Source organism: Elephantulus edwardii, unplaced genomic scaffold (genome assembly GCF_000299155.1).
Source record: "Elephantulus edwardii isolate Elephantulus edwardi_28Jun2011 unplaced genomic scaffold, EleEdw1.0 scaffold00095, whole genome shotgun sequence".
Taxonomy (NCBI): Eukaryota; Metazoa; Chordata; class Mammalia; order Macroscelidea; family Macroscelididae; genus Elephantulus; species Elephantulus edwardii.
The window spans coordinates 10317778-10334715 of NW_006399845.1; the positions used below are offsets into that span (position 1 = coordinate 10317778).

Here is a 16938-nt window from a genome sequence, read left to right on the forward strand (position 1 = left end):
GCATTGTTAGCATTTCCCCACTCTGTATAACTCTTGATTTTGCTACATAAAGGGGCTGTTGAATAGGAGTGTAAAATGTTGAGCCACTTCCCCCAATCTTCGGTGGTAATCCTCTAGTCCCTCTGCCAGTGGAACATGTGCAGGGCTACATCCTCCTCCCAGTCAGTAAATTTCCTGTCCCAGTACATTAAAGTCTTTTATGTCTCTGGGTCAGTTTTCAGTCTTTCTGTGAACACAAATCTTGAGGGAATTTCACTCTGGGGAGCTAGCCCCAGCACTCCCATTCCTAAGGAAGGTGACCCAATAGAATGTGAAAATTACTGAACAATACCATTAGTACCATATATAAGTAAAATATTGCTGAAGACCATCCAAACCAGCTAAAACGGAGAGAGAAATGCCAGAAGCTGAGCTTAGAAGACACCAGGGCAACAGGGATATCATTGCTAATATCAAATGGATCCTGGTTGAAAGCAGAGAATTCTTGAAGAATATCTATTTCTGTTTTATTGACTATGCAAAGGTATTTTTGTCTGTGTGGATCATAATAAATTATGGCTAACATTGAGAAGAATGGGAAACCCAGAACACTTAATTATGCTTGTACAAAACTTATACCTAGACCAAGAAACTGTGGTTGGAACAGAGCAAGAGAATATTGCATGCTTCCAAAACAGGAAAGATGTGTGTCAGGGTTGTATCTTTTCTCCACATGTATTCAATCTGTATGCTGAGCAAATATTTGAGAAGCTGAACTCTGCGAAGAAGAGTTGGAGGAAGACCCATCATCGACCTGTGTTATACAGATGATAGAACTTTGTTGAAAGTGGCGAGAAATTGAAATGCGTGCTGCAGATCATAGACTGACTACACCATTCAACATGGATTACATCTCAATATCAAGAAGACAAAAATCCTCACTACTGGATCAATAAGCAATAGATGGAGAAAAGGTTGAAATTGTCAACAATTTCATCTTACTTGGATTCACAATCAACAACCTTGCTACCAGCAGTCAGGAGATCAGGAGATGTATTGTATTGGGAAAGCCAGCTGTCAGGGACCTCTCCAAATTATTGAGGAGAAGTACCTGATTCTGGCCACAGTCTTTTCAATAACTTGCTATTTATCAAAAAGAAAAGGATGACAGAAAAAGAATAGACGCCTTTGAGTTGTGGTTTGGAGAAGAGTACTGAATATCCTATGGACTGCCAAAAGAACAAATAGATGTGGCTTGGAAAAAAGTATAGTCAGAATCTTCCATGGAGGCAAGTGTGGTGAAGCTTCATCTCACATACTTTGGGCATATTATTCGCAGTAGTTATTCTTTGGAATGGGACATCATGTTGTGAAAGGTGGAGGGTCAACACAAGAGAAGAAAACCCTCAATGAGATAGACTGTCACTATGAGTTATATTTGTCTTAAAGGTACCTAACAACAACAACAACATTTGCAGGACACAGAAAGATCCTCAAGTTGATCTTTGTGTATTTTTTTTTAATGGGTAAACAATGGAAATAATGCATTGTCTGCACATCTACTTTTGGTAACATTTTAGTTAAGCTGATTTGCCTAGTTAATTGAAGACACAGTGCCTAAACAACTACATTATTGATGAGTTAGTTTTCCTCTTTTTGTTATATGCCATCAAGTTGAATATGACCCATAGTGATCCATTATGCAACAGAGCTGAATCCTGCCTTATCCTGTGCCATCCTCACCATTTCTGATACCCTTAGTCACTATGCCTGTCTACCTCCAAAGGGTCTTCTGCTCTTTCTCAAACCCTCCAACTTTCCAACCATAATGTTCTTCTCCAAGGATGGGTCCCCTCCTAACAACACGTCTAAAGTATGTGAGATGAAGCTTTGCCATCCTTGCCTCAAAGAAGCACCCTGGCTGTAATTTTTCAAAGACTTACCTGCTTATTCTCTTGGCAGTCTATGTGATTGACATTCAGTACTCTTTTCCAACATCACACCTCAAAGGTGCCTTAGTCTTAAAACTAACATCATTGCTCCTTAGCACCTCGAATCTTAAGATTTCTAGAAATTATTTTTTCTTTTTACATTGTTAAAAAAATTGAAACTTGTAATATCTTCTGATTCTCAGTAATATCCATAACTATTATACTCTGGCACTGACTACTTTGGCCTTCTGAGCATTTGTATCCACAGGAAAACTTTGTATAATACTATAGTGTTGCCTGGACACCCTCACCAGCTTGTCCAATGAAATGTGGAAGACAATGACCTGGCCAACTGACTGAAAGAGATGCATATTTATTTCTATTCCAAAAAAAGTTGACCTAACAGAGTGTGGAAATTATAAAATAATATCATTAATATCACATGCAAGCAAAATACTGCTAAAATTATCCCAAAACAACTGGGACAGCACATCAACAAAAAACTGCCAAATGTGCAGGCTGGGTTGAAAAGAGGTCTAGGGACACTAGGGACATTATAGCCCATGCTAGATGGATCTTAGCTGAAAGCAGAGAGTATCAGAGGAATGGCTATCTATGTTTCATACTATGCAAAGACATATGACTTTGTGGATCACAACACACTGTGGCTAACTCTGAGAAGAATGGGAATCCCAGAACCCTTCATTGTGCTTATGTGAAACCTATACCTGGACCAGGAGGCAGTTGTCAGAACAGAGCAAGAAAACATTACATCATTCACAATCAGGAAAGATGTACACAAGGGATACATCCTATGTTTATATCTTTTCAATCTATATGTGGAACAGATAATCTGGGAGGCTGGGCTCTATGAGGAGGAATGTGGCATCAGGACTGGAGGAAGACTCATCAAGAACCTGCATTATGCAGATGACACAACCTTGCTTGCCGAAACTGAGGAGGACCTGAGGCATTTGCTGCAAAAGGTCAAGGACTTCAGTCTTCAATATGAATTGAAGCTCAACATCAAGAAAATAAAGATTCTCACCACTGGGCCAACTGGAAGCATCATGATAGATGGTGAAGAGACTGAGATTGTCAATAGCTTCAGTTTGCTTGTCTCAACAATCAACAATCTTGGTACCAAATGCCAGGAAATCAAAAGACAAATTGCAGAAAATCTGCTGTCAGGAAACCTACCAGAGTACTGAAGAGAAATGATGTCAGTAAACAGACTAAGGTACCCCTGATCCAGGCCATGGTCTTCACAAATATTATGTGTCAGAGAGTTGGACAATGACCAATGATGACAGAAGGAAGAATTGATGCCTTTGAATTGTGGTGCTGGAGAAGAGTATTGAATATATCATGGAGTGTTAAGAGAACAAACAGGTTCTCATCCTGGAGAGAGTGAAATCAGACTGCTCCTTGGAGGCAAGAATTTTGAAGCTCCATCTGACATGCTTTGGACATGTTGCAAGGAGGGACCAGTCCTTGTAGAAGGATATCATGCTTGGAAGGGTGGTGGGACAGCAGAAGAGAGGAAGACCCTGGATGAGATGGATATACTCAGTAACTGGGGTAATGAGGGTAGGTGTATCAGAGACAATGATTTTGGCCCAAGATATAGCAGGGCTCAGAACTGTTTGTTGTACATAGGGTAGCTATGAATCAGAGACGACTTGACGGCACATAACAACAATGACCACCACATGGTGTTGATGGACAATGGGACATACAATTAATAAGGATGATGGAAGAAAAATGACTGCCTTTGAATTAGCGTTGGAAAAAAGTACTGAATATCCCATGAACTGCCAAAAGAACAAGTCTGTCTTGGAGGAAATGCATCCAGGTTGCCCCCTAGAGGCAAAGATGGTAAAGCTTTGCTCACATACTTTGGGCATGTTGTCAAGAAGAGCCAATCCTTGGAAAAAGACATCCTGGCAAAGGTGAAAGGTCAGAGAAAGAGAGGAAGATCCTCAAGGAGATGCACTGACACAGTGACTGTAATCAAGGATTTCAGCATATCAGAGATTGTGAGAATGATGAGGAAAAGGAGAGGGTCAGGTATGTTGCTCATAGGGTCACTATGAGTAACAGATGATTTGACAGTACCAGTAACACCACCACCACCACAACTCAAACTCCGTTTATGTTTAAAAATTAGAGTGGAACAGTTTTAATAAAATTCCTGAAAACAAATTGGAGAAAAACAAAGAATAAAAATATTATCTTAAATATCAGAATATTCCACAGTCCTTTTTTTGTTTAAGATTTTTAAACTACTTTCCAGCTGTGACCTCCGCATGCCAGCATGCCTCTCGCAAAGGATCTCCTTCATCCTTCTCCAGAAGAGGAGAAGAGGAAACACTAAAAGAAGTGCCTGGTGCAGAGCCCAAATTCCTATTTCATGGATGTGAAATGTCCAGGATGCTATAAAATCGCCACTGTCTTCAGCTGTGCACAAACAGTAGTTTTGTGTGTTGGCTGCTCCACTGTTCTCTGTCAGCCTACAGGAGGAAAAGCAAGGCTTACAGAGGATGCTCTTTCAGACGTAAGCAGCATTAAGGGAAAAAAATCAAGATTAAATTATCTCAATAAACAGAATTTTGGATATTAAAAAATTTTTAAACTAAAAGAGAAATTTCATACACCATAAAGTTCACCCAAGAGAAGTATATAATTCAATGGGTTTTAGTAAGTTCACTGATACAGTATAGTAAACACATCAGCACAGTCCATGTTAAAGCATTTTTATCACCTATTGAAGAAGCCCAGTACCTTTTAGTTAAGAGCTCTGGTGTCCCAGACGTTAAGTGCTTGCCTGCTAACCTGAAGGTCAATTGTTCAAACTGACCAGCTTCTCATTAGTAGAAAGATGTGGCAATCTGCTTTCATAAAGATTTTAACACTGGAAACTCTATGGGGTGTTCTACTCTCTTCAATATGGTCAGATTGAATTGGAATAGACTCAATGGCCGTTAGCAGATGCTAACTCCTTATTTAACTTTTCAGGAACTGCCAGACTGGTTTTCCACTGTGGGTGTACTATTTTACACTTATCAGCACTGTGTATATCCTCATCAGTATTTTTTATTGTTCTTCTTTGTATTATTACCACCCATATGGCCATCTATTTGTGGTTTAGTGGTAAGGAGTTGTGTTGTCAAAACAAAGGCATAAGGGAGCTCTGGTGGCCTAGTGGTAAGAAGCTGCACTGCAATCCCAGAGGTATGTGTTTCAAATCCACCAGATGCCCTGCTTCAGAAGGAGGAACAATCTCCTCCTGTTACCAGTCAGATCCAATTTGACAGTACACACACAAACTAATAAAAAAAATTAAACAAAAAAACACAAAGGCATACAAATCCACCAGCTGCTCCATGAGAGACAAAGATGGGCATTCTCTTCCCATGCAATTTACTAACTCTGAAAATCTACTGAAGGGTCAGCTATGAGTCTGTTTTGACTTGAGGGTACATAGCAACAACAATGAGAGTGATGCTGAATACATAGACTTTCTATCTGAATAGCTTCATTAGAGAAATAAATGGTTATTGAAAGCCATCACTTGTTTGAATTGAGTTATTTACCTTCTTAATATTAGATTATAGTAGTTATTACAGAACAAGAGGCTGTTATGAAAACAGAGCAAGAGAACACTATATGGTTTAACATTAAGAAAGGAGTGTGTCAAGGGAGCTCTGGTGGCCTAGTAGAAAGAAGCTGCACTGAAATCCCAGAGGTAAGCGGTTTGAATCTACTAGATACCCTGCTGGAGAAGAGAGGGCAATCTCCTCCTGTACCTTTCAGATCCGATTTGACGGCACACATACACAAAATAATAAAATAAACAAAAAACACCCTTTTTCTAAAAAAAAAGAAAGGAATGTGTCAGCAAATTATTTGAGAAGCTAGACTCTATGAAGAAGAATGTGACATCAAGATTGAAGGAAGATTCGTCAATAACCTGTGTTATGCAGATGACACAACCTTGTTGGCTGAAAGTAAGGAGGACTTGAAGCACTTGCTGTATCAAAGAATACAACAGCCTTCAATATGGATTACATCTCAACGTCAAGAAAACAAAAATTTTTACCACTGGACCAATAGGCAGCATTATGATAGATGGAGAAAAGACTGACAAAGAATTTAATTTTACTTGGATCCACAATCAACACCTTTGGTACCATCAGTTAGGAAATTAGGAGACATATTGCACTGGGAAAATCTGCAGGCAGGGACCTCTCCAAATTATTGAGGAGTAATGATGTCAGTTTGAGGACTAAGATGCCTCTGATTGAGATTATGGTCTGTCAGATCACTTGCTGTGCATCTGAGAGCTGGACAGTGCCAAGGATGATAGAAGAACTGAATGAAACCTTTGAGTGGTATTGTTGAAAAAGAGCACTGAACATCCCCATGGACTGCCAAAAGAACAAACAAATATGTCTTGAGAAAGTGTAGCCTGAGTGCTCCTTGGAGGCAAAGATGATAAAGCTTTGTCTCACATGCTTCAGGCATGTTGCTAGGAAAGGCTGTTCCTTGGAGAGGGACATCATGCTTGGAAAGGTGGAGGGTTGGTGAAAGAGGAAGATCCTTGACTAGGTGGATCGACACAGTGACTGCAGCAATGGGGTCCAGTGTGTCAGGAAGGGTGAGGACGGTGCAGGATAGGACAGGGTTCAGATCTGTTGTTCCTAGTGTTGCCATGGATTGTACTTGGTTCAACAGCACTTAACAACAACAGTTCTTACATATTCTAGATGCAAGTCACTTGTTAGACAGATGTACAATTTAAATGTTTTGTCAAGACAGTGAGGGAGCTCTAGGAGTCCCTGGGTGATTAAAACATAGTTAAAAGTAGTGATGATGATACAATAAAGAGGTACGTTGTTTTGTTATTAGATGTCCTCCAGTCACTTCTGACTCCTAACAACCTTACATACAACAGGATGAAACAGTGTGTGATCCCACACCACCCTTTCCTTGCAGTAGCAGCTGCACTTGAGCCTACTGTTGCAGTCACGCTGTCAACCAATCTCATTGAGGATCTTCCTCTTTCTTGCTCTCTCTACTTTACCATGTACAACATCTTTCTCCGTGGACTGACCCTCCTAAAGATATGCTCACAGTCCATGAGATGAAGCCTTGCCATAATAACTTTTTTTTGATGGAGTACTTGTTTATTACTTACACTGTGCCTTGTTCCCAAGGAGGAGGCCAGGAGGCAGCACGGTGGGAGTACCACCTCTCTGGGTCCACTCAGACAAAGCTTTGGGGAGACTACTAGCAGACTGAGGGATGGTTTCGGGGAGGGAGGAGTGCTAAGAAAAGCACTGTTCATCTCTTGCTTACAAGCCCTGCCTCAGAGACAGTAGGTAAAAGGGTTACTGCGGGAAAGGGTTAGCAGTAAAGCAGGAAGGATTAATTTCCAAAAAAAGATACACCAATCCACCATTGCTGCCTCCCTTGGGTGCCTACTGCAAGAACACGGTTGAGTCTTCTCCCCAAGGTTTCTGGTTGCGCCGAGGGTCTCAGTGTGGAGAACAGCCAGCTTCACTGGTTAGTTTGTAGGCAGGGACCTACTGCTAGATGCAGGCCCGAGGCTCAGCCCCTCCATCACCCCCACCGTCCTCCTCGTCAGACTGTGCCAAAGGTGTATCCGTGCCACCATCACTTGGATTCGGGCTGTGCAGGTTGGTGGAGGACTCAGAGGATGAGGATGAGGTTCGAGACGTGGTTCTGTCAGACGTGGGCACCAGCAGGCTCAGCTCCTCTGGATGGTCATCCACCCCAGCTGTCTGGGTGGGAGGAGGATCTTCACAAGGCAAGAACATATCTGCTCCGTCTTGATTCCCAAGGTCAATAAATTCCACTTGTTCTAGCGTGTCCACATCCACTTCCATGGATGAGATACTGCTGATAGGAGGTCTCCGAGACTCAAGATGCAGGTGGGACAGGGGGAAGACAAACTCTGTCTCTGGCTGTAAAATGTCCTCGAAGAATTTCTGCCGCTCCCTGAGGCGGAGCTGCTTGCGCTCCAGCGCTGCCCGAGGAGAGGAGTGGGGTCCATGTCAGCTCCAGGTGAGCGCGTTGAGGATGAAGGACATCATGGAGAGCTGGCCAGGTGGGGTGGAGAAGCCCAGGATCTCGGCGTCGAACTGTCCAGCGATGGGCTGCGGTGCACCAATGAGTCCACCAGCGCCAGCCACAGGCCCAACGAGTCATAGTAGACGGACTGCATGAGGACGATCTGTGACAGGATCAGCAGCGGGTCCCAAACGTAGCTGTGGAACAGGCCTGCCATGCTGGCCCTCAGGGCCGGGCCATCTCCGGGCCTCCATCAAGACCACCGCCAGGCACCAGGGGCTGCCTCCATAATAATTTTTAAGGAGCATTCTGGCAGTACTTGTTAATAACTTGCTGCAGAAGGTCAAACACTGCAACTTTCAATATGACTACATCTCTACGTCAAGAAAACAAAAATTCTCACCACTGGACCAAAACACAATTGTCATGATAAATGGAGAAAAAAAAAATAAAACTGTCAACAAGTTCATCTTACTTGGATCCACAATCAATACTCTTGGTACCAGCAGTCAGGAGACATATTGCACTGGGAAGGTCTGTAATCAAGGACCTCTCCAAATTGTTGTTGTTAGGTGCCATCAAGTCTAGTGTCTAGTACGATCCATTGCGACTCTACAGACAAAAGACCTGAACCTCATCCTATCCTATGCCATCCTCAGACTTCCTGATGCACAACAGCCCATTGTGGCAGTCACCATGTCAATTCTTCTGGTTGAGGGTTTTCCTCTCCTTCATCGACCCTCCACTCTTCCCAGCATCATGTCCCTCTCTAAGGAATAGCCTCTCTTAGCAACAAGCCCAAAGTCTGTGAAGCAAAGACTCATCATTCTTGCCTCCAAAATGCAGTATGGATGCACCCTCTCCAAGACATATTTGGTTATTCTTTTCGTTGTCCATGGGCATGTTCAGTGCTCTTCTCCAACACCACAGCTCAAGGGCATTAATTCTGTCATCCTCATTTATTGTCCATCTCTCAGATGCACAGCAAGCTATCAGAAACACCTGAATCAGATGCACTTTAGTCATCAAGCTGACATATTACTCCTCAATAATATGGACAGGTCCCCAACTGCAGATTTTCCCAGTGCAATGCATCTCCTTCTTTTCTGACTGCTGGTACCAAGGGTGTTGATTGTGGATCCAAGTAAGATGAAGTTGTTGACAGCTTCAATCTTTTCTCCTTCTATCATGATGCTGCCTATCAATCCAGTGGTAAGAATCTTTGTTTTCTTGACATTGAGATGCAATCTGTACCAAAGGCTACATTCCTTGATCTTCTGCAAAAAGTGCTTCAAGTCCTCCTCACTTTCAGCAAGTAAGGTTGTGTCATCTACATAGTGCAGGATATTGATGAGTCTCCTTCCTATCCTGATGCCACATTTCTCTTCTTAGAGTCCAGCTTCAGAAAGTACCATATGAACAGAAGCCAATGGTAATGAAGGAGGAAGTAGAAGCTGCATTGAAGACAATGACAAGAAATAAGGCCCCAGGAATTGAAGAGATACCAATTGACTTGGTTCAATTAACAGATACAACCTTGGATGCACTAACCTGTCTATGCTAGGAAATTTGGGGGACAACTGCCTGGCTAATGGATTGGGAAAGGCCCATATCTGTTCCCATTTCCAAGAAAGGGGATTCAACTGAATGTGGAAACTATCAAACAATATCTCCAAATTACGGAGGAGCAATTATGTTAGTTTGAAGACAAAAGTGTGCCTGCTTCATAAAATGTCTTTTTAATCACTTACTATGCATCTGAGAGATAAAAAATGAATATGGATGAAGCATTGATGCCTTTGAATTGTGGTGTTAGAGGAGAGTACTGAATATCCCATGGACTGCCAAAAGAATGAACAGATATGTCTTGGAGAAGGTTAATTCAGAATGATTCTTGGAGGCAAGGATGATAAAGCTTTGTCTCGCATACTTCTAGGAGAAGCTATTCCTTCAAGGACATCATGCTTCAAAAGGTGAAGGGAGGGCAAAGATAGGAAGATCCTTAACCAGGTGGATTGACACAGTGACTGTAGCAATGGGCTTCAGTGTGTCAGAGATTGTGAGGATGGCACAGGACAGGATAGGGATCAAATCTATTGTTCATAGGGTTACTATGGGTTGTACTGGACTCGACAGCCCCTAACAACAATAACAACATACAAGGTTATAAATCTGTTGTGTGGTAGCCCAATGTGACTAAAATTAACTAGTTCTTCCAGAAATGTGTGAATCTGGTCAGTTTCTTGCTTCCACCAGCAGACATCTCTCTCCTTGCCGCTTTCCCTCTGACAGAAACTCGCTGCAGGTGCTAGCTGGGGAAACTGTTGGTGAGGATTTAGAGACTTCTCTGTCCTGGACTGTCTCATAGTTCCTAGGAGGAAGTTATGACTGCCTCACTTGTACCCTCAAGTGCCCCAGGGGAAGAACTGGATATTTTGGAAGCTTTGAGTCTTCATTAAGCCTGCCTTCCTCTCCCACCCAAGCAGCCTAATCTCAGACAAAAGCATCTGATGTTCTGGGAGGGTGGAAATCTACAAAGGACTCAGGGTGCCTGAATGGAGAGCTGGAGAAGCAAGGCTGAAGCAAATGGAGCCCCTCACTCTTCAGAGTCCTTGACCAGCTGTCCTAACACTTCTCCACTGACTGATCCACAACCTCAGGGAAAGCAAAACAAATCTACTGCTGTCTCGTTGATAGCAACTCATGGTGATCCCATAAGAGCAGAACTGCCCTGCAGGGTTTCCAAGGCTGATGATCTTTATGGAAGTCACCATGCCATATCCTTTTCCTTTGGAGCAACTGGTGAGTTTGAAATTCTGAGCTTTTGTTTGTTATCTCACTCTAAGCACTGTATCACCAGGGCTCCATATAATACACGGATGAGAAAAGGGAGACAGGCCTAACTTTTAGGTGACCAAGTGGAGCACCAGCCAGGGGAAGGGACTTGATTATGATGACTTGGCCATTAGAAATAGGGTCTCTGTAAAATAATATGATGTAAAGGATTTCCTTAAAAAATATAGGGATGACATTATGGATTTCATGCTTTATTCTAGTATAATAAGCATATTATCTGTTTATGCTATAAAGATAACAGAACACAGAATATTTGGTTTCTCTAATCTCAAGACTACCTGTTCATGTTGTTCAATATAAAATAGTTTGATATTTTTAAAAGACAAAATTTATTCAACATATATGCCAAACCCAGTATGTTAATTATTAATATTTTTATGGGTTTTAAGGGTTATGAAACAATTCTTTCAAATATGCAATTACAGTTAAACAGCAACCTATTCTATGCAATTTTAAAAAATAATTTTTTCATAAAAAGGAAGCTTTCCTTACTATAGTGACACATTCACTTAATAGTTAACTGTACAAAAAAAAAGAGAGAGACTATGGGAGGTCAAATTGGGACTTATCTCAAAGAGGAATGATTATGCATTGATAATTGTTAAAGTATAGGATTTTCTGTACTTTATTGTTTGGAAATTTCTGTAACAAAAGACTAAAAAAGGGGGGGGGGACCAGGTTCTCAGACGGACTCCAAAGTCAACAAACACTTTGAAGAGGCAAACACTTTCCCAGAACTCTTGTTTCTGTGGAATGAGAAAGTTGGGCAGTGATCTGTACTCTCAAGGATAAATAAATTAGTGGTGGATGCCAAGCAAGGAGGCTCTACAAGCCTGTTTGGTACTGTAATTAAAGGTACGGACTTCAGTGTCAGACAGAACTGGCTTTGAATTCCGGCTCTACCACTTGCCAGGAAGTTACTTGACCTCTCTGAACTACATTCACTTCCTTTATCTGGAAAATGCAGAGGGAGGCAATACAGATGAGAGTTGCTGTCTGGTTGGAGGCCTGAAAAGAGGTGATCAATAAAAAGACTTGGCTAAGTGCAATCAAAATGGTCCTGAGAGAAGTGCAGCCAGGGTACTCCTTACGGGCAAGGTGGAGAGACTTTATTTCACATATTTCGGGCATGTTATCAGGAGGAGCCAGTTCTTGGAAAATGACATCATTCTTGGAAAAGAAGAGGGTCAGAAAAGGAAAAAACCCTCAAAGAGATGGACTGATGAAGTGAATGCAACAATAGGCTTAAGCACAACAGAGATTGTGAGGAAGAAACAGGTTTGGGCAAGGCTGCACACAGGGTTGTTATGAATCAGCATTGATACAATGGCATCCGACAACACCTGATGGAGACTGAGATGCAGCAGCAGAGGTAGTGAAGAATCAGAGGCTGACATGAGACAGCGCTTAACTAGAACTAGTTATGGAGCAGTCCTGAGGGTCTCTGGACAAGTGTGATGAGGTTTGGGGCTGGTTGGGATTTAAAGACCTGACAGGCAGACCTGGAAGAACAGCCTGAGAAGCTGTCGTAACTAAAGAACTGTACACTATTTTAAACTGAATTGTAACCTTGTTAATTCCCCTAATAAACATGAGTATGATCTATGAGTTCTGTGTGGCCAACAGACATACACAGAGAAAACAATGGACTATGAACCCAGTAGTGGAGCACTAAGAGCCCTGGGAGGGATGGCTAGTGTTAAAACTGATCAAAGAAGGTGCTAAGAGTGAGGGGATCATGTCTGACCTCATGTTGTTAAGTGCAGTTGAGTCAACTACAACTCATATAAACAACAGATCAGACCCTTACCCTATCCTTTCCCACTGTCACAATCTCTGTGATGCTCAAGCCCACTGCTGCAGTCACCATGTCAGTCCATCTTGATGAAGGCTGTCTTCTCTTCTCTGACCTTCCAACTTTCCCAGAATGATGTCTTTTTCCAAAAACTAGTAACATGTACTAAGCATGTAAGACTAAATTTTACCATCCTTGACTCAAAGGAACACTGTGGTTGCACTTCCTCCAAGACAGATTTGTTTGTTCTTTGGTAGTCCATGATATATACAATATTGTCTAGCAAATCATAAATCAATGGCATTGATTTTTTTCAGGCTTATTTTTGGTCCAATTTTCAGATGCATAGGAAAAGCTCATTACTTGGCTCAGGTGCACCTTTGTCTTGAAATGGAAATCCTTTCTCCTTAGCATCTTAAAGAGGTCTTTGACAGAACTGGCCAATGCAATGTTTTTCCATTTCTTGGCTGGTGCTACCAAGATTGTTGATTATGGACCCCAACAAAAATTAAATCCTTGACAACTTTTTTCCATCTATCATGATGTTGCCTATTGGTCCAGTGGTGAGGATTTTTATTTTCTTGATGTTGAGGTGTAATCCATATTGAAGGCTATAGTCTTGCATTTTTTTCAGTCTGTAAGCAAAGTTGTGTTATCTATTTAACATATATAGTCTAGCTTCTTGAATTATTTGCCCAGCATACAGATTGAATAGATATGGAGAAAGGGCAAATCCTGATATACATCCTTCCTGATTTTAAACTATATAGTATTCACTAATTCTGTGTGGACAATTGCTTCTTGCAAGTCTATATGCAAGTTTTGAAAAAACACAATTAAGTGTTCTGGGATTCTCATTTCTCTCAATATTATCCATATTTTATTATGATCCATACAATTGAATACCTTTGCGTAGTCAATAAAACACAGTATACATCTTTCTGGTATTTTTTACTTTCCACCAAGATCCACCTGAGATCAGCAATGATACTCCTCTTTCAACAGCCTCTTCTAAATTCTGGTGGCACAGTCTGTAGGGAGTTGCACTGCTAACTCAAATGTAGTGCCTCTTTCTAGTGGGTTGAATTCACAGGTGACTGCTGGAGAAATTCGAGCTGTCTTCTCCCATTTGATTTATAGCCTCTGGAATCAGCAAGAGTTATTATTTGGTTCCTAATCGACAACAATGGATGAGGTTTTTCTTCTAAATGCAGCTTGAATCTTTATAAGCTCTCTGTCGATGCACTGCTCCACCATTTTAAAATAATCTTCAGCAAGATTATACTTGCATATACTATTATTTTTTTTTTTGTAATTTACACACTTTTTTGCATTACCTCTTTTTGGAATGGGAGCAAGTCTAGAGCCCTTCCAGTCATGGACTAGTGAGTACATCCAGGGATATATCCATTTGCTAAAACATCTTAATTGATCTTCAGTAATTTTCTGGGGCTTCATTTTTTCCAATGTCTTTTGTGCAGCTTGAACTTTTCCCTTAAGTATCATTGGTTCTTGATCATATGTTACTTCTTGAAATGGTTCAGTTCTTTTTGGTAGAGTGACTCTCTGTATTCCTTCCATCTTCTTTTGATGCTTCCTGTATCATTCAAGATTTTGCCCTAAAAACTTCAGTATTGCAATCTTGAATCTTGAATTTGTTCAGTTCTTTCAGTTTGAAAAAAAAATTCTGATTGTATTCTTCCCTTCTGGTTTTCTAACTCCAGCTCTTTGCACATTGTAAGGAATAGAGCCTTTCATTATAATTAATACTGTCTTTTCAAGCTGCCCTTAGACATCTGTTCAGCTCTCTTTAGCATTTCTTCCCTTTGTTTTGGCTTTTCTACATTCTAGTGCAATTTTCAGAGTCTCTTCTGACATAAATGTTGGTTTTTTCTTTCTTCCCTGTCTTCATAATGATCTTTGCTTTCCTCAGGATTTTGTCCTTGATGTCATTTCATAACTAGTGTAGCCTTTGGTCACCATGTTCTAATCTATTTTTTAAGTCAATTTCCTTTTATTTGATGATGTATTTATTTCTGAGACATAAATTTTTGTTTCTTCAGTTTCTTCTGGGAGATCTTTTTCTTCTGGGCAACCTCCTCTTCTGGTTTAGGAACAATCTGTTCCTTTTCAATAAAGATCATCTCAATATGACAGGGGGAACTCATGGAAGGGTTAATCTGACCATGAGCTCTATACATGCAGCAACACATGTTGGGAGCTTTGTTCACCTAGATATGCTCAATGACCAGAGAATCAACATCTAAACCCTTAAGTTTAGCATTACTCTCTGTTTTTAAGCATATGAAGCAAAACCTCGGCACTCTTTTTGGGCCACTGACCCTGTGTCCAACCCCACTGTTTGGCCTGGGTACAGCTACCAACTCCACCATTGTAACTTCTGAACAGCACACACTGCTTTTGCAAAGTGACATCTTTCAAATACTTGTGGGCTTTCCGGATATGCATAGCCTTGATGGCCTGGGCAGTTTCCCAGGTGTTCTTAAAATGGACCCGGAGAGTTGAGCCTCCTGATTTGAATGATTTTGTGGGATTTTCCTGGTCAAGCAAGTAGCAAACCATTTTGGGAGATCACCTCAGACCGCTCATGGGAAAAACATCAACTCTATTTGCAAGTGAAATTTGCCATCTCTTGGAAAAGACAACCTGCTAAATGCTTGGATATTCAGGGGACTGAATTTGAGTGGTTGGTCAAAAACTGTAACCAAGTATAGAGGAAAGTAATGGAGAAAAACCCTTGTCACTGAGGAAGGACGAGAGGTCAGGACAGGAGGTCGGAGAAATTGTTCTTAGATACTGGGGATCGTTCCTTCCTCATACAGACAGAAAGTCTGAGTCATCTTAGCACCGATTGGGTGGAGAAGCCCTGGATGGCGAGCCCTCTTCCATTGCAAAATTTCCCAGAAGAGAAGTCAGGCGAGTTGAGAGGAACAGAGGTGGGAAGGGGACTAAAGTTCATCAAAGACAGAAAAGTGATCGATCAGGATTATTATGTAACTCTTAGAGGGCACCAAAAAGTTTAGACAGATTGGTCTGTGGACGTGGAGGCAAGCAGGCCTGTTCTTGTTCAGCAAAGAAACTACAAGGACCCAGACATATATATATAGACAATGGTAAGTCTGAGCCAAACAGATAAGACCGTGTTTTGCCAGAGGTGTGTTCATGGCACCCCGATCTCTTCTTTTATCTCAGGATCTCTCATCCTATTTGTTGCTGTTCCTGCTGCTGCTACCGCTTCTGTGTGCTTCAGAAGTCACCCCAGAGCCCTGTGAGCTGGACGATGACGATTACCGCTGCGCTTGCAACTTTTCGGATCCTGAGCCCGACTGGTCCAGCGGCTACCAGTGTATGTCGGCCATTGAGGTGGAGATGCGCGGAGGCGGCCATAATCTTGAGTTTCTAGAAAGCGCCGACATCGACCCGCAGCAGTACGCCGACATGGTCAAAGCTCTGCGCGTGCGCAAACTGACAGTGGGCGCTGCGCGGGTTCCCGCGCGGCTCTTGTTCGCCCTCCTGCGCGCGCTCGGTTACTCCCGCCTCCGGGAATTGACACTTGAAGACCTGGAGATAACCGGTACTTTACCACCAGCGCTGGAAGCCGCGGGGCCCGCACTCTCCACCCTCCGCCTCCGCAACGTGTCCTGGGCCGCAGGCGGTGCCTGGCTGGCCGAGCTGCAACAGTGGCTCAGGCCGAACCTCAAGGAACTGGGCATTGTACAAGCACAACCGCTTGCCTTCTCCTGTGAGCAGCTTCGTAGTTTCCCGAGCCTCGCCACTCTGGATTTGTCAGACAACCCCGGTCTGGGAGAGCGCGGACTGGCTGCGACCCTGTGTGGGCACAAGTTCCCTGCTCTCCAGCATCTGAGGCTGCACAACGCGGGGATGGAAACGCTCACTGGCGTGTGCGCGGCGCTAACAGCGGCCACGGTGCAGCTCCACTACCTAGACCTTAGCCAAAACGCGCTCCGTGCCAGTGCACACCTGGGCGCCCCTGGGTGCGTCTGGCCTAGCACACTGAAGTCTCTCAAATTGTCTTTTGCTGGGTTGGAGCAGGTCCCTAAGGGACTGCCCGCTAAGCTCAGGGTGCTGGATCTCAGCTGCAACCGTCTGAGCAGGGCTCCAAGGCCAGATGAGCTGCCAGAAGTGGAAAAGCTAATACTGGATGGAAATCCTTTCGTGGACTCTGGAGTCACCAAACCCCATGAGGATTTGCAAAACTCAAAGTTAACTGGTGTTTGTGGACAACCGTCCCTGATTTAG

The 16938-nt window shown here is 42.6% G+C and overlaps 1 protein-coding gene and 2 pseudogenes across 1 annotated transcript; 1 reads left to right on the forward strand and 2 right to left on the reverse strand.

The window, feature by feature from the left end:
- Window positions 1-7504: 7504 nt before the first annotated feature.
- Window positions 7505-7992, reverse strand: LOC102866488 (annotated as a pseudogene).
- LOC102866901 lies at window positions 7991-8223 on the reverse strand (annotated as a pseudogene).
- A 7617-nt stretch (window positions 8224-15840) lies between these two features.
- LOC102867313 (monocyte differentiation antigen CD14-like) lies at window positions 15841-16938 on the forward strand. Its single transcript, XM_006891224.1, has one exon. The coding sequence runs from the start codon at window positions 15841-15843 to the stop codon at window positions 16936-16938; it is 1098 nt and encodes a 365-aa protein (XP_006891286.1).

Excerpts from the sequence above, each read along its gene's own strand:
- LOC102867313 (XM_006891224.1), top strand. The coding sequence starts at position 15,841 with ATGGCACCCCGATCTCTTCTTTTATCTCAGGATCTCTCATCCTATTTG.